Source organism: Phaethon lepturus, unplaced genomic scaffold (genome assembly GCF_000687285.1).
Source record: "Phaethon lepturus isolate BGI_N335 unplaced genomic scaffold, ASM68728v1 scaffold3606, whole genome shotgun sequence".
Lineage (NCBI taxonomy): Eukaryota > Metazoa > Chordata > Aves > Phaethontiformes > Phaethontidae > Phaethon > Phaethon lepturus.
Genome location: NW_010543934.1, coordinates 155,120 through 173,895, shown reverse-complemented (window position 1 = coordinate 173,895; position 18,776 = coordinate 155,120). Strand labels below are relative to the sequence as shown.

Below are 18,776 nucleotides of genomic sequence, written 5' to 3'. Positions count from 1 at the left end.
CAGGAATGGGCACATTCTAGCTTATCAGAATAGTATCTGATTTGTCCTGTGTGTGATGGCTTTCTGTGTAAATTCTTCCATGAAAGCTTAACCTTAATGGTGTGTCCTGTATGTCTGGACAAAGAAGGAGGTCACAATTTGAAGTAGGCAGCTCTGGGCTTGTCCTGGAACAGTCATGAAGGACTGTTTTGTTTCAGTGGGACAGCACAAGGGGAACTAATCTGTTAAAGATAGTTTAAGTTATGCAGAGTTGTCGTTTTGAAGGTATCTTCTGGTACTGTCCTAAATAACTCAGTAATAAGGATGAGGAGAATGTAGATTTTCCATACATTTCAGTGCTAGGCCTGAATGCTTTTCTGTGGCATTGGGATGAGAGTAGGGTTTGTTCTGTAAGTGTACCTTCTGCTTTATTCCTTGGCAAATGAGTGATGAAATAAATATTGAAAAAATTAGTAGTGTTTTAATAAAGCAGATTAACCGAGACAGGCTAGCTGGTTAGCAAGCTCTCTAAGGCAGACTGTAGCATGTTGTTATTTAAACATCATTGTTTTTGTCTGAAATACACATGGGAATATGACTTTACATATTATCACCTGCATGTGTGGATATATACACACAATGGTGTGTGTATAAATATACACACATGTACATACATACGTACATACACACATATATGTATCACTATTGTCTAACTAATTTTCCCATTGTTGATGAGCCTGGAGGGAACAAAATATTCCTAGCTTGGGTATTTCCACATCTGCCTTTCAGGCAGCTATCAGACGGAAACAGCACAGCTACATGAATCACTGTAAATCGTCACATTTTTCAACAGCACAAAGCCCTAAGCACAGAGCCACTTTAGAGCACGCTGCACCATGGTTTGTTCACAGACCTCCCATGCCAGCAGCGGGGAAGTCGGAACCTTCTATTCAACAGTAACCAGATGCAGGATAAAGAAATTGCCTTTCAAAGCTACAGTCTGCACTAGGCTTTTCCAAGGAGGACAGGCATGTCTAGCATTCGTCTTTTACCTTCTGCTTGTTTTCCGGGCCTTTTTAGCCCTCAGCTCCCCAAGACGAGGTGTTATTCTCCTGTTTTGCAAGCAGGCTCGAACTTCATTTTAGGTTCTGAAGCAGTAGTTTTCACTTGGTCGGAGGGAAAGTCTGTATACCAGTTATAACGGGTACACAAAAAGCAACAGAAGAAAAACCCGTTGTCAGTATGTTTAAATACCTGGTGCCAGTGGAGGGTATAGAGGTCCAGTGGAAACTGAAGGGGTCTATAAGCTGAAGAAAGGTTGAAAACTTCTGATGGACAATCCAAATTCATGAACGTGAAGGTCTGTCTTTTTCCTAGTGCACAGACTCCAACCTGATCTCACAGAAGAGAATGGAGTTTCACTCCGCAGACAGAAAAGAATCAGTTCCTGGGTCTTCGGCTGTAGTAGGAAAACTTATATTAGGGCAAAGTAAAAATAGGTTTAGCATAGTTATGAGTTATGCTTTGTGTGCGGCCTGTTTGTGTTAAGAATGTATCTACAGGACTGCAAGTAAACTTTCTTAGAGTTAAGCTGGCCCAAATGAAAAAAAAAATTAAAAAAAAAAAAAGTTGGGGAACACTCCCCTGCCTTGCTCAGATTAATCAGACAGTGGCCTCTGACCAAAGACAATCCACAGCTGTGCACTATATTGTGAAATGTAGAGTAGAGCGTTTCCCATTACTGATTAAAAGGCTGTGAACCAGATTCAATAGCTAATCTTTGTGCCTCAGCCTAAATGTATCTGTCGTCGGCTTTTCCTCCAATGGAGAGAGATGTTTGTGTTTGCCATAACCCCAGACTGCCAGGCTGGTCTCAACTCTTCTGCTTTCTTGCACTGGCAATTCAGCTTGTAGAGGTACCCAGTTGTCGACTCTCTAGCCATGCACCGTTTTTCTCCCAGTACACTCTGTGATCTGCTTAGGTGAGGAGAGAGTTGCTCTGCACTATAGATGGTGGGATCACAGATTTGTGCATTGGAAATGCACAAATGTGCCTGTGACTAGTTTCGTCCGAAGACCTTTTATGCCCTAGCAGTGATGTGGAGGCAGGATGTAGACCTGCAGGAATGACACTGAATCCCAGCTTAAGAGTGAATAGTGTAAGGTAAAGAGAAGGTATGTGTTATGCCATAGCAGTGAAGAAGTTTGTGGACATGTTATCATGATAGATGGTTTAATAACACAGTAAGGAAACCATCAAATGCCTAGCCTTGAGGTGCTGGAAAAACTTCCTCATGGACTGCAACGTGTTGCTTGTGGCTGAGGAACTAAGCATCCTGACTGTCCACAGCCCAGACATGGGACCAGTGACAAGAACAAAGCTGAAAGGTGAAGCAGAGCAGAAAACAGAGCAGAAAAGAGGGTAGAAACAATTTTCCCCAGTATAAGCAAAGTTTCAGGTATCTGCTACTTCATACTCTTACAATTCTAGTGTTAGCAAACTCCGGTAAGAGCGGGATGAAAGATCACTGAGACTGCTGGTGCTACAAGGGCACATTTCAAACCAAAGCCTTTGGTTTATGAGATGTAAAGAAAAATACTGGAGTTTTGTGAAGCCCAAAACACATAACAATAAATAATATTTTATCAATGCTTATATCTGTGAAGTGGATACATGCAGTTTATTGTGACTTTTGGTTTTATTAACAGAGGCAAACTTAATAATCAAGAATTTTTCTGAAATAGTCTCATTATCATTCTTTCTTCTCAGGAATACTACATAAAAATCTAAAGCAGTACCTCATACAGAATAGTAGGCCCCTAGGAAATTGGGTGTTGTAAATATAATGCTTTGGAAAGGCTGAAATAAATTGGAGGCTGTAAATTTTTTTTATGATATTAAAATGTAAAGCAGAATTTAAGTTAAAGCAGCTCCATTTGAGGAGTCATGCCTATTAATCTGTAGCATAAGCTCAAATTTGTACTTGAAAACAATTTTCTGAAACTTGACTAGGCTGGTTTCTGTGTTATTAGGGGCAGGAACACCTCTCTGTTAAAAGTGGTTTGCTTTTAATAAGGTTTAACCATAATTGTCCAGTTTTTGCTGGTTGTTCAAAATAGTTCCACCTCAGGTTGGTCAACTATTGTTGGCTTCAGCTCAGTTGCTACCAGCATTTGAGAAAAATGCTGCTTTAAGCTTGTCTTTCAGTGAATCACATGTTTTTACAATAACAGATTTGTTTGTTAAATGAACTTAAAGGCAGAAATAGATGAGACAGTATTCAGGATGAGTCACCTTCTGGTCCATCTAGAACCGTCTTTCTCTCTCTCTAAACTGTCCTATTTTAATCAAAAGGAATATTTTCACAGTAAAGTATAGCTCTAAGATGTGTATCAGTATGACCCCAGTTTTTGTGTCACTGACTCTGCTTGTTCCTGTTTAAACAAATAGTAAACCCCATGAGAAATCCCATAGCCCTTGCTTATTTCAGCATTACTATCAGTTTTGACATATTCATCTCTTCTTTTGGCTACATATAAGCAAGTAATGCCGATTTGGGCTTGTATCATCTTGTGCTGCTGTCATAAAGGTGCCAATGGAGTATTTTCCAAATGTCAATCACATATTTTCTATCTTTTTTTAATAAATACATTTTCTAGTCTCTCTTGTATGCTATCTTTTCTTGCAGTTATTTGCCTTTTTGTCCTTCCTGCTCTTAAATCCCTCAGTTACACTAGCTTGGTGGAAACTGTTTAAATGTACAACCCAAATTCTCCAGTGAGGTTTGGCTAACCAACAAGCTATTCAAGTGGTTTTGTCTCCCGGGTATGTCTTCATCCTCTGCTTTTCCAGGTTGCTTGAATATCCTTGAACCCATAATTTACCCTAATCTCCTCTAAGGCTTTGAAATAATAAAATACTTAAATAAAACTCTTTGGATAAATGCCCTTTAAAATATAGCTTTATCTGTGAACTATCACCCTCTCAAGGGAGTAGATTTTGTTCCTCAGACGATTAAGGGGATTTTCTGTCCCCTGTGTTACTGTGGTTTGTCCACTGCGATCAGGCATACCCATCTTAACTCCTGCAACAACTCAAAACAGAAAAGATGAGGAAAGTCTGGGAGAAAAATGAGACAGAGGCTAGACTGTTGCTCTGTGATTTTTTTCTGATGCCTGGGTTCAATTCCCTGATCTACCACATGATTTTCTGTGGGTCATGAAGCCTTCCTGTGCTTTTGAAAAATAATTCTCTGCTCAACAGGGATGTTGCTGAGGATAAATTAAGGGTGGCAAAGTGCCTAGCCATTACAGAGGGGTAGTCTTATGCACACAGAAAGGCTGCACTCATATCCTTACTTCACAAAATAGGAAGAGGGAGGTCACTTGACTTGCCATCACCAAATCCATAGGGCAGTCTGAGGTAGAACAATGGAGTGGGTCCAGTTCTTCTGCCAGAGACCCCATGTGGTCCATTTTTCCCTGAAAAGTCCTTTTCACAGTCCTAGTTAGGCCTAAACCCAGAGTCTTGCAGCTGCCTCCCAGGCAAGAAAGGGAGGCTTGAAGGACCTCACCGGGGCTTCCTGTGCTGCAGCTCATCAGGGCACATGGGCAGGCCCTGGAGACCAACATAATTTGGGGATTGGTCAGAGTCATGGAAGGCTGTCTTCACTATTACCCATTTTGCAGGTAAAGGGAGATGATTTAAGTTTTTCTTCCTCCCCACTCAGCTCAGCTGATTATTAATTTCTGTCAGCAAAAAGGATCTGCAAAATAGCACCCAAGGGAGGTGGGGAAGGAACATCTTTTCCCCACTTCTGGAGTTCTATAGCTAAATTGCAGGAATAAAGGTTTGGGGTTTATGTGTAATTTGTAAGTAATTTGCTTCGGAAGATAATCATTGTTAAAAATGAAAAATTGGTCAAAAACATTGGGAAAAGGAAGCTTTCCTTTTTATGTTACTGTGCCACTAAGACATAAAAATTCTGGTCAAAATCCAACCACATGACTTATTTTAAAGTGATACCTTTGAGATTGCCTCTCCATTTTCAGGCATAGTTTCCAGAAAGGCATCTGTATTTCCTCACATTAAGTGATAGGAAATGCAAATAGACCACAGTATAAGTATGAAGATTACAGAGATTTATGACTCTCTTTACACGTTTTTTTTGTGTAATGAAATGCAGATAAACTTTACGTAGCAAATGTTTTCTGAATTGTTTAGCTTGTACTACTGTTTTCTGCTCAAATACTACTCTCTGTCCTCTTTTTTTGCTTGAAATTTTCCTCCTAGTAGTCTCAGCTTCTAATATGAAGTTCAAAATATTCTGTACCCAAGGTTTATGATGATGAAGTAGCACCAATGAAACCAGTGCTTCAGCTGGATGAAGGCCTTTTCTCAGGTGCCTCCTAATGCTTATGAGAATGATTATCTCCTGGTAGCTATATACCTCGCTTAATTTTGTGCTTATTCAGAAGCAGCAAAATGATAGAGAACTTCATCTGAAGACTGAGTTCACCTTCTCCCTAGTCCCTGTTTTTCAGGAGCTCAGAAGATAAAGTACTATCTTTGATTTTGGCTGGCATGCAGCGGCATCAGAACCCATTAGTTTTTTGGCAATGTGTTTCAGGGTGAGCAGCTTCCGCTTTTCATGGTGCCAAGGATGATGCCAAACTCATCAGCCGTACCCAGAGTCTTGGGGGTGGAGGGATGAACAGTTAGACCAGGTTCAATGTGGCTTTATGGCAGAACTAGAAAGGGGATCATCTGTTGAAATTCATAATGGGAAGAATATAAATTACTTCTGTCAGCCTATACCCACTCACTCTCTTCTGGAGGAGATGAGAATGATTTTCTAATAAAAGGAGAACGTGTGGTGCAATGGGCAGAACCAACAGGGTTTGAGTAGCAGGGCTTGAGTAGCAGGGCTCTGCAGTGTGAAGGAGGAGACAAACTGCCCTGTTCCAGGCCAGAAAAAAAATACTGTAGCCCACAGGTGACCCACACTGGTGGAAGGACAGACCCCAGGCACTGTGGCCCATGGGCAACCTATGCGGGGACAGGGACGCTCCTGAGTGATTGCAGCCATGGGTGACCCATGGCAGGGCTCAGAACATGCTCAAAATAGCAGTCAGAAGATTTTCTTGGTTGGTAACAGATTAAAAAAAAAAAATTTGACTCAAGACTCTTTTGCACACAACACACAGCCTGGTTCAGGTTTTGCCTTTTCTGCTTGCGTGATGAGGCACTTTGGAATGGCAGCTGAGGCTCCATTGTGCATGTTATAAGAATGGTCTCACTGGAAAAACCGCAAGCAATAACATTTCCCTCTTCAATCTCGGCATGTATTTTTATAGGTAAGCATATGCACGAATACAAATATTTCTACAAAATATATCTGAAATTTCTGTTTTATTTAGAAATCTTTAGATTTTGAATATGGGCATTGCAAGAATAAATGATCTGTTGTGTGTCGTACGGTGCTTCATAAGCTTCTCCTACCTTGCTCATGTTCTCTTCACACCTCTTGCACTGAGGTTATTGGACATATTATGGTTATAATTTTAGATGAGTATTGATGTTAAAAATCCTATTTGGATCTTCGAACAGACCTTTCAGCTTGTTATAGTAGGCTAGTTAGTGCATAGCTAATAAAATAGACAGGTCTCCATTGCTGTCTCAGTTTTGTTACGAAGAATGTTTCTGTCGTCATGAGTTTTGCTCTGAAGACTCCAAGCTGCTGTTTTCAGCTTCATAATGCTTGAAGGAGATTCAGAGATTTCCTGATTGTGATAGTGGATTTAGTGTATGTTACAGAAACGTCCCAAACACTACCATTTCAAAGCAGCAGCTGAATAACCCAAGATATGATGAATCAACTATTTGAACAGGCTAAAAAGACAGAGCTTTCTTTTAAGTTTTGGGTAATATTTGCATGTGTTCCCTGGGGAAGGGGATCACCGAGCTGTTTTCACATGGCAATAGCATTCCTACAGCATAAATTTCTTATTTTTTAGTTTTTGAGAGTGGACCAAGACAAAGACAGAGAATGCAGCCTGGACTGTGCAGGTTCCCCTCAGAAATCACTCTGTGCATCTGATGGAAGAACTTTTCTGTCCCGGTGTGAATTTCAACGAGCAAAATGCAAAGACCCTCAGCTGGAAATAGCCTACCGGGGCAACTGCAAAGGTGAGCAAATCAAAGTTTCTTTTGACCATAGTGAAAAATAATAGACTTTAATGAGTTTTTAAAAATGTCTGTGTATTGAAAACCAGAAGTGCTGTACTTGAAGAGTTGTCTAAAAGCAAGTAGGTTGAAATCCAGCCTGTTAATTCTATAACAATAGGTAACATAAAGATAAATTAATCTTTATCCATCAGCAAAAATATGACTCCCCCACCCATTTACACTATAATAAATCACTATTAAGGAAATCGTAAGGTTAGGTCCTTGTTCTGAAGGACTATGTCATTGGCAGGCTCAGAGTAACTCTCAAGATTGTTATCTCCTGAGGATTCTTGTCTACTGCAGTTTGCTATTTTGAGTTAGAGATGGTAGAATTCAGTCTTGTCTTTCCTAATTGCAATCATTTAGTTGCGGGGGGGAGAGAAAAAAAAAAAAAAAACAGATCTGGCTGGTTACTGTTATTTGTATTTGTTTTAAAGTGTAATCCCCCAGAAATATGTATGTAGAAATTGTAGTTTTTTGTTGTTTTTTGTTTGGGTTTTTTTTTACGTAACTGAAAGTTGTGTAAACCCTCAAACAGTGTAATTCTGAAATTCAGTGAAATGGTCTGTAATGCTTAGAGCCCTCACAGACCATTCCTACCTACATAATCCTCTCTTTTACTTCCAACCTCTGTTTAGAGAAACTGTGCAACATGCAACCCTAGCACTTCGGTTCCAGTACTTATAAATTATTCACTGTTAAATCTTTTCACTCTTAGAGTAGCCTGGTGCTAGTAAACGCAGTTCCTTACCGAAGTGTAAGGTGATTCCCAACACAATTATCTTCTTTTTAAAATGTAAGAATAACAGTGGTCATAAAGATTTACTTTCCCTTTCTCTCTGTCCAAAAGAGAGAGGTGGGAGGGAAGAAGACCCCAGGGACCACACCAATTCAACCTCTAGGAGGCAATTTTCCACATCATCTCTCTCCATTAGCTCCAGCAAACCTCTGAAGCATCAAGACTGCTTCAAAGGGACACTCTGTCTCATCTTCTGCCTACATGAAACACTATGCTCATTCTTCAGCCCTTTCATAGTAAGCCATTGTATTAGCTGATGGATCTATTTACTTTTATGAACGAGGATAACTTAATGAAGCTACCTGAGCCAAGGCTTTTGTTACACTCATGAATGACAGAGGGAATTATTGTACACTTTGTATTTGTTATTTTTATACATTACAGTATTATACACTTTTATGGAAATTAGTTTTACAGAATGTTTTTCTTTATTGTTTTTCCCTCTTACCATATTGACAATGTCAGCTGCAAGAAATTTTTTCCATAAAGATGCATTGAATATCCCTACTGAAGGTGTCCCCAGCAATGCTGGCAAATTTTTCTGCAGTCAACAACTACTATTTGGAGAAGTGCTCATTTGCTGTTTATTTATTAATGAATAATGTGTCAGTACAATCGTAAAGTTGGAATTAGACACCTTAGACAGCTTAAGTATTGCTAACAGCAAGAACACATCATGCCCTCATCAATCAGATGCTTTTAATCTTTCAATTAAATGAATGCAAACGTCATTTTAATGTTTAAATGTTTTTTCCTTTGATAGGCAACAGACACGTTTGCCAATAATATACTTGGTCAATATCAGCAAGAGATCGTCTCTTTTAAATTTTACATTTTCGTAGTATTTCTTACTCAGTCAAAGGAGTCTTAAATTTTGAAGTTACCAGTGTCTTTATTGCTACCCATGGCTGCAATCATCAGAAATACTTCAAGCTGTAAAAACAAGTTTTGTAGAAGAAAAAGTCGATTTGTTGGCCTAGAGGCAGTTTCAGTTTTAACATTGCTCGATCTTCTTTTGATAGTCCCATCAAACATTCTTCTGAAAGAGCAAAGGAAGTCCTCAGATTAAGACCATTTTTGAACCATTTGCTTTTCAGTGGTGAAATTTGTTGTTGCAGGTGATGCTCGACCAAAGAGCAGAGGGTTGTTTTAGTAGGACTAACCAAAAAGTGATGGTTCCATTTCAGGGCAACTTTCAAGGTTTCAGAACTTGTTTTCATTCCGTGTTGGAATGAAAACAAATCCTTTTGGAAGTGTTCATCTGTCCCCTTAAAAAACAGAAAAAACCCCCACATTAAAACATTGGTTTTGAAGCAAGTTTTGAGGTTGCTAATGCAGAAAAAAGTGAAAAGAAACATGCGTGTTTGGGTGTGGAAGTTATGAAGGGAGAACAGAGATGATCCCCGGTATAGGATTCACAATTTTAAATCTGTGCCTGATATTCATCCATCATTGATCAGAAAAGGCAGTCTTCAGTCTATCTGCCTCCTCCTGTCTACTTACATAAAAATCCCTGTTCAGCTCACAAAAATTTTGTCTGAAAATTAAATACTTCCAGGTACCATTTTAATTAGTTGAAAACATTGTGACCAGCTTTTTGTTTGGATCAGTCTATTCACTAACAATATGAATACCTTGACAGTTTATGTTCACAACCTTTTGGAATAATTTTAAGTAAGTCCATCATTTCTTGTTTATACATTCAGAACTGTGATTTCTTTTTACATTCATATGGAAGTCTGAACCACCACCAGACTTATGCCTGGTTTCTCAGTGTCTTTTTTCTTGTGAAAGCAAGTTTTGGATTGACTATCTTTTCTCCTCCTCACCTATTCTCAACATTTGAATGATCTATTTGGGCTTGATCTCTTAAATGCTAATATTTAGTTTTCTTTAAATATGCTTGGTTTTGTTTCTCCTTTATATTTCTTAATTCATGTTTTGTTCGCAGCAACAGTGGTCAGCTAAAGTAATTCTTTCGCAAAGGAAACCGTTTTTAGGGCCTGAATCTTAAAGCTAAAGGACAGAAAACAGTGACAGAATTTATACATTTTTCTTTTCTTGCACTCCTGTCCTTCTAGTTCCTGATGGCTATAGCAGAGACTGAAACAGCTTAAATAACTTGAAAATGAATGAACCCTGAACCTTCCTCTAAATTCTGAAAAACAACTCACCTTTGACAAAATAAGCATCAAAATAGACTGTTCTGATAGTGGGCTTTGCTTCAGACCTTACAAAGTTTTATAAAGTTTCCCTTTTTTTTTTGCAATCCACTTCCAGGCAGTGCTGGAATCCATTGCTAAGCTTGGAAATGCTATAAGAAGTTACAGTCTTGTAAAATTTCCAGCCTGCTTTTGCAGTTTCGAAGGTCTCAAGTAATCTGTGTACACTGTAGATGAACGTCCACATTCTTGGATACTTTTCCAAACAAAATCTAAACTCTGAAGCCCTGGAGATTTGCCACTTGCTCGACACAGACATTTACTGTGCAACAGGATTATGAATCTAATAAATAAGTGTATGTTGACAGCTGAGAAATATTGTTTGTGTTAGAGGGACTGTTAAAAGTTTCACCTGTGACGGGCATCCGCTACACGCACACACAAATGCTTCACAGTCAACCTGGCCCAGCGCAGCCAAAGGTACAAAACACACAGAAGTGGAAAAGCGATGCGATTGCTTTTAAGCTGGTGAGAAGGACACAGAGGCTACGTCTGCACCCCTCAGTTAGGCAGCGCCAGGACGCAGCGTGACGGTGCCTGCGCAGGGAAGCTGGCCCGGTGCTCCCCGCTGCACTTGGAGCCAGGGCCAGCCTGCGCTTTCCCAAGGCCCGGGTGTTCCATGCGCCAGGGGCTCTTCCCAGCCGGCAGCACCCACAGACCCACCTTCTTCTAGGGGTTTGAGGCATCTCGGCCGCAGAGCTGGGCCTAGCTGCTCTTACAGGCCTGCTCTGATACGTGCCAGGGCAGATCTGTTCCTATGGCTAATACAAACTGGGGCACGACTGCTTTAGCCCTTGCTGCCTCCACTACAGCTGGTACGGGTGCGACTGGGGAGCGCTGGATGTCACACGGGAGGGCTACAAAATGGACCCCTTGATACTCTTTGTCAGTGCATGAGAAAAGTACAAGTTGCGGTTTCTTAGGGAAACTTATAAAGTTTCTTCTTCACTGAGAGGGTGGTCAGGCGTTGGAACGGGCTGCCCAGGGAGGTGGTGGAGTCGCCATCTTTGGAAGTGTTCAAGAAACGTGTGGATGTTGGCGCTTCAGGACATGGTTTAGGGGACATGGTGGCACTGGATTAATGGTTGGACTTGATGATCTTGAAGATCCTTTCCAACCTAGTGATTCTGTGAAAAAAAACCCTTTAATTTATACCCCTGAACGATGCAGCTGCCACTGCGCGTAGAGAGTGTTGCCCAGCACTGCAGTGTCTGCTGTAGGGCCAGTAGCTGCAGTTTTACATGTATGGGGATTTTTCATCATTTGGAACATGGTACAGGTTACGCCAAAAGGCTGTGCTTCTGTGAAAACCGGAATGCACAGGACATCAGCTAAAAGCATCTCCCCCAGCAGAAATGGGAGAGGCATTGCTAAGTGAGGGTGTCCTTTATCTTACAAGCGTAAGGCTGAATGGCTGTCACAAATCATGATAGATGAGACTACCTGGAACAAGTTGGTTTGTTTTTTCTACGGAGCATGTTGTGCATCCCATATGAAGAGGTCTGTTTTCTTTTTCTTTGTCAACTGTTCAGAATTACTTTGTAAAATTTAGTCTTATCATTGTAGAATGGTATTGTACAAAAAATATTCACATTTTCTATTGTAATGAAATTTTTGTGTTATAAATAAAAAAAAAAGAGAGAATGCTTCAATTCATTTTGGCAGACTCCTATCAGTTCCATCTATGCTAAAATCTCTCAGGTTTGCTATCCTATTTATTCTCCACTACTGAACAAGTTTTTTCCCATGAACTTTGAAAATGCGAACTCATGTTTTTCCTGCAGCAGTTTTCAAATAATTTTAGGTTTTTCAAGTAGTTTTCTGTGACAGTAAATAACAAGTATTTACTTTGAAACCTAAAATTATAATGCTGGGCGGAGGCAAGTGGGATTGAAGGTTTTTTGAATGAAACTGCCTTTTTCTGACATGATAACAAGCTTTAGTCCTATCTAGATTAGTGGAAGATTTTCTGTGGGATTAATGGATTTTTTCAGAGTTCAGAAACTTGGAATAATTCCACTCCCATTGGACAGCTTTTCATCTCCCATCTCATCAACTTCAGGTCTCAAGTGTAGAAAGTCTGCTAGCTGACTGCATCTTGTTCAAAGTGAGCAAATATCTGTAGTAGGAATGTCTAGTGGAGGGACCACAGTTTTTCTCTCTGATGGACCATCAAGTGAACAGTGACTACTGGCCAACGGCTGTTCAGCTCACGGTTCTGCTGGTGGTGTAAGGGTGAATTGGAACAGGTGGCACTGTAGTTCATCTGGGGTAGTTTGAACTTTATTTCGAGCATTTAAGCTCTCTGTGTGAATGTTTGCCAAGATTTAGGCAGCTTGTCAGGAGGAAGCTGAAGAGCACGTGCAATGCTGTGGCTGAATTTTGAATGTCTTTGGCTACTGGGAATGTTTCACCTGAACTCCAAAGCCTCTATCTCCCATGGAGATGTCCCTCTTAGAGTTAGCTGAGAGGAGTTCCTCTTGTTTTAACTAAAGTTTGCCCTGAAAGAGGTCTGCAAGCTTTGCAGGATAATGCACTCAAAAATACCTTCTTTTTTCTTTTTTTCTTCTTTTTCTCTTCTTGTTCCTTAAATAATGATAAGAATACTTGCTCCCTTTCTCAGTTTATTTTTAGGTGCATATACCAGGCCCATAATGGGGACATTGGAGACTAATACTCTGAACGTATTAAGCAAGTGGCTCAGTAATAATATTTGGTATACTGACATCGTGGTCAATGGAAAAATAAATTCACACGTACAGTCCTGCCAGCATGCCCCTGCCCTAACATAGAGTTCTTGAAATGTCCCAGCTGAGGTACTTGGATTTCATGGCTTCTCTACCAATACTTCACTAAAATAAGACTTCTCTAATGGCTGGAGGTTTGATACAAATTGTTGATCATGATAAAATGTCAACTTCCTACTTGCATTACATTTCCTTACTTCGTTGTCATCACGTAGCAGCAACCTGGGTTTACAAGGTAACTGTTAAACTGGACTTGGGACACATCTCCGAGCAGTCCGTACTCAAAAAGGTAATGTAAGGAGCTTTACACAGAGTGATATTTAATTCATGACTGGCTTGGCATTTAGTCTGGCTGACACTCAGAGTACGTACTCGGTAGTTGCAGAGGTGGCCCCAGCAGGGCCTTGCTGCTTCGCGGGCGCACCAAGGAGGGCCATCACACACAGTAGTGTCATTGTTATTCTATAACTGTGTAGATCGCCTTTCTCCGTTGGAAACCCTAGATAGCTCGTGTTTAGCTTAATTCATTTGCAGTATCTTAAAGAGCCTGGCTGTTTAAAAATGCCATTCTTTTATGGGCCATCATAGACATAACAAAAGGTACTATCTTCATTCTCACAATTCTCATAAAGAACCGAAGCACATCAAAATATGAGTGGAATTTCCCATAAAGAGGTATTTTACTATTTGCTGTTTACTTTCCTTAAAGAGAGAAACACTCAGCATGTGTTTCATTAAAATGGGGCTTTCAGCAGCAGTGAAAAGTTTCACTCATTCGAACTATTAGTACAATGAATTAATGAATGAATTAAGGACACGTTTAAATAATTTGAAATTATATGAATTAAGGTCCTTGGATAAACATGCTGGTACAATTTTCCTGTTGTGAAGAGAAAGGAGGCATCGCTGGGCAGTAGTTGTTTTGGGCTCGTAAATTAATCTGGGTCCCATAATTCATGAATCTAAGCATCCTTTGGGGAAGCATTACTGTTGCCTCTTAGCTAAAGACTTGGGTTGTAAGTGCTGGTTTCTGAGTGCACACCTTGCCCTGTATTCTCATGGAGGCTGCCCTCAAGCTCCGGTTTGCCCGGGAGCCAGCTGTGAGCTCGATGTGTGCTCGCAGTGCCCGAGCACATCCCTTAGGTCAGCGTGTGGGCAGGGACATTGGCTTGGCCAAGCACCCGCTGCCTGGAAGGCAGCTCTGTGGGCTGCATTTGGGAGGCAGAACACGCTCCCGAGGTGTTTCATCTGGAGAGGGAAAGACGTAGTGAGTAGATTTGATTCTTTTCCTAAATGAAATGAGTGAAAGTGGGACTGAACTAAGGTGTCAGTCTATAAAATAAAACTGAACACGCACTGAGAGCTTGCACAGTCTGCAGATTGAAAGCAGAACAGTTTTCACTTGTCGTCATCTCGCCCTTTTCTCCTTTTCCTTTTCTTCTCATCTTCGATGAGATATAAGAAAAAAGAAAAAAAAATAGGGATGCAGCTTTTTTTTATTATCTGGGAAAAATCTATTAAAATGAGAATGTATTGAGAAGTCGTATCAGTTTGTTTTTTTGTTTTAAAACAAAACCTCTGGTAAAAAATTGATTATAGGGCAGATTTTTATCTCAGAATACTTCTAGCTAGGAGCTGTCTCCTCCTTTTTCAGACATATTTTCTCCCCATAGACACTGCATTTAATCTGTAGGATGACTGCAAGTTTCAGACTGTAATGCTGGCAATCCTGATACAAACATTGTTCAGCCCCAACCTCATTTTGTTTTTGAGTCTTCGGTTGTGTTATGAGTCAAGCTGTTATGTATCAAGGCACTGCAGTAAAAGTGTTAATTTGAGAAACAAATTATTCAACATCTCGGTGAAAAAAGGTATCTACATAGAGAAGTTATAATTTATGTAGTCTCTGAAAGCAAAAGGAGTTGGCTTCTGATTACTCTTTCTAGTAGGTATTTAATGGGGGGTAAAGTTTTAAGTACATTTGGAATATTTTTTGTGGAATATCCTTTTATCTTTTCAATGTGTCTACTGGTACATGGAGCACAGGACAAGTAACACTGAAATAATATCCACAATTTGCTGGAGATGGAATTTATCTTCTTTTAAAATGCTCAATTTTTCTTGATGATAGTTTTCCAAGCAGAATTTGCCAAAGGCAGACTGCACAAAACCAAAGAATCCTTAGGCAGAAAAAGGGTATCTTTTTAGAATCGAATATGCACTACTGCAATTCTATGCAAGTAATCTTTTTTTTTTCTTTTGTGGAGTTTTCTTTTAATTTCAGCTCATGTATTTTCAATTTATGTTTCAGGTTTAACATAAAATTAACATTTTAAAGCAAGTGAAGTAGAAACTATTAGTGCTCAAGCAATAACACTGCACTGAAGAGTAGGAACCACAATTAGTGGCGTGCCTTCTTTCAGTGCACGAATTATAAATTGACCCATATTAGACTTCTGCAAACTATTTAGCAAATCTCTGTTCTGCTCAGAAAGCCTAGTCTGGCCTTTGGTATGTAAAAAATCAGAAAGCTGTAGCTTTAGCTTTTCTTGCAAATATTTGATTCTGTTCTAGTCAGACTGTATCTCTCCAAATGTGACGTTAGCAAATTGGGAGAAATATTATTGAGCCAAGAATGAATCTAGCACAGCATTCCTTATTTTATCTTAAAGCTTAGCTATCTAAATTGCTGTGTGGTTTCAAATTGTGAAAAAAAAAAATCCAAAAACAACAACAAAGAAACACCACATTGCCTGCCTCTGTTAGATGCCAATAGAGGGGTTTAGGCTAAGATTGCTCTGCTGTTTTGTTTGAATCCAGAATGCAGCAATAAAAATAAATAGTGAGAGTTGGCCAGCCCTTGTCACGAAGCAGCAAGTCTTTATTTTATGGCTGTGTCAGCCTAAATGTCTGTGCTGACATCCTTTCCAACCCAAGAGGATAATAATCTCAGCATCTTTGATATTGAAACTTTGAGCATGTATAGCTTGCTGTGTGTTTCCTGTCGCTAGAGGCCACAGCTATTTATATGCTTTGTTGGTAGGCATGATCGGTTCTTTGGAATATACATTGATCTAGATCAAATATCATAGAAAATTTTCATGTTATGAGTAACTTATGCCATATAAACCAAATGATCTCTTGTGCTTTCAAAAAAACAATTCTGTAGTAAATTAAATACAAATTTGACTTTTATCATATCACTACCAGTTAGAAAGAAGTTATAGCAGTGGGAAAGAAACACAGAAGTAGAAAAAAATTCTGGTTCATTGTTAGGACAATTCAGTAAAGCACTCAGGTGGATAGATAACTTGAAATAGCTTGTTGCACTGTATATTTCTAAATTTAAGGGCAAGTAAGTGTATATAGGTATTCTGGCATAATGGAGGGGAAATAAGGAAAACAGTGAGAAGTATTTGGATTATGTGTGTCTATATTAGGTCTGCTTGCTCACAACTATGTGACTTTAGAAAAGCTTTCTCTTTAGCGTAAGAACAGCTACGTATCTGTGGAAAGCCCTCAAGGGAACATTTTCTTCGAACGATTAAGTTTAACCACTTTATAAGTAGTTTTAACAAAGTGATAAATGTTTCTGATCTGTTCAGAAGGATATTCCATCTATAATAAAATAACTAAATAAACTGTGAAGTGTATTTTATGCATAAATACATAACAAACCTGTGTCACACACAGTAATCTCTGAAAGCAAGCAAAGTCTGCTCAGTGTATTGGGACTGGGAAAGGTACTTTTATTCTTACTGAAATATATAGCAAACCAAGAAATACCGGATGAACTAAATCAAAACCTTTGCAGGAGATTTATCTATTCTTTTGGCAAGCTGTTTACTTTTCCATGAGAGAATCTGGGTTAGATCTCCCTGTGGAGCACCAAAGTTGCTGTAAATTCAATTGTATTAAATGTCACTTTAGAGATGGTGTTTACACCCTTGATGAGTTTGTGTCATTGTTTTAAAGATAAACTTCTACTTTGCAGTAATAAACTTCTTTCTGTGTGATATATTATTCAAGGGTTAGCCAGCAGAGTTGAAGTTGATGAATGTTTTCTTTTTTTTCTGAAGCTCAGTCTTTTCAGTGCTATACTGCTGGAAATAAGGCATAAAATGAGATTAATTCCAAGTCAGTCTCGTGCTGTTCGTGAGGCTAATTCTGTTTCTAGAATTTCCTTCGGTTCTGCAGTTTCCTATTGACTTCAGTGCTATCTCAGGAAGTCTTGTGCTCCCAGGTGTCACGCGTGACAGAATCTGGTTCTGGATCCTGCGGCGGTGTACCGGTGCCAATTCACTTCATAGGTGAAAGTCTTCCCTGTTGCCTATAGAAGCTTAGCACAGCTTTATATTTCACCTGTACCTTCCAGACACTGGTCTCCTCTGGAAGCCGGAATTGTCACCAGGGCAATTCAGAAAGACCTGCCCAAACAGCTACAACTTTGTAATCTCCTCGGTTCTGTGTATTTCTGTCCACTCCCATGCACCCATTTTTGTTTTCGGTTATACACCCCAAGATGTATTTGTCTTCTTAAACCTCTAGCTGCCTTTGCAGTCCTGGCGCTAAGTCACAGTGGAGAATCAACACACTGGCCAACGTACTATGCATCGAGCCCTGTACTAACCCGATTTGACAGCTAATACACTCCAAGTGAGCTAATTCAAGGTAAACTCATACATCTTCATGCTCAATTTCTATGCTAGGAGAGTTCTTTTTCCCAGCAAGCTTCTGTGATGTAAAAGCCCATTTACCTGGAGTTGAAAGGATAAAGTCTCACTGAATCGGACACTGACATAATTCAAAAGTACAGCTGGGCATACGTATCTGCAAAATTATTTTTTCCCATTGTCTGAGTATAGACAAATAAAGCCTCATTTCACCCATCTTTTTACAGGTCTTAGAATCAAACAGTCTTTTCACCAGGTCATATACCTGGCTTGAGCCTGTGGGCTCCTTTATTAATACTTAAGCTAGGGAGAGAAATAAAGTATAGTGGGAATTCTAGTCAGAAACCAGTAACAGTTTCAAGCCCCTTATTTTTCTGCTAGATGGTTCCAAAAGTTTAAACAAACCCAGATTTAAAATAAAAAGCTTTTTTTTTTTAGAGCTAGAAATCCAATATTACAACAGTCGAAAAAGGCTGACTTGTTCCAGTGGTGCACAGCATTGCATGGTGCTTTTCATCCTTCCGACACCTTGCAGACTTGGAGTTCCCTCTGCTCTCAGATTGTTTGTCACCCGTGTGATGCTGTTTGCCCCAAAACAGTATAGTCTGCTTTGGTCAGTGTCCATGATGATCAAAATCAAAGCTGTTGGCTGATTAATCAGCACAGAGGTACCAGGTAAGTCCCAACATCTTTCATTCTGAGTCGTCATTTCAAAACAATCAGGGTCTATCTTGATCTGAATTATTTCCGTTCTAAATAAAGAGGAAAGTTGAATCTGTATGTGAGAGACTTCACTGGTATCCCCTTAGATGTCAATATTCTTATAGAACTCCTTCTGGCAAGCCACTTAAGCCTAGACTCATCCTACTAATTATTAGGATCTCACTCATCACTGATTTTGCCTGTTAGGAGCTACAAGGTTTCCTTATATCTGTTGCTTGCCTGATACTTTGATGTGAGCCCATGTTTCAACCTTTCTCCCAATCATGGCAAGAACTAATTTTCTCATCCTTTTTCAGCTGTTATTGGACATATATGTCTAGCACTTAAATCTCTTGAATTCCTCTTTTCCTTTGGAAAAATAGTTTGAAATTTTGCAGTAGGCTTAGGAGGTATTGCAACCAAGAC

General features: G+C 39.7%; 1 protein-coding gene across 1 annotated transcript in view; it reads left to right on the top strand.

The window, feature by feature from the left end:
* The window catches only part of SMOC2 (SPARC related modular calcium binding 2), a gene marked incomplete at its 5' end in the record, with an annotated part of 119,620 nt that overhangs the window by 12,086 nt on the left and 88,758 nt on the right, over positions 1–18,776 (top strand). The window contains one exon of the mRNA XM_010288487.1: positions 6,997–7,168. Within this exon, the coding sequence (XP_010286789.1) occupies positions 6,997–7,168 (172 nt within the window). The remainder of the gene's footprint in view (positions 1–6,996; positions 7,169–18,776) is intronic.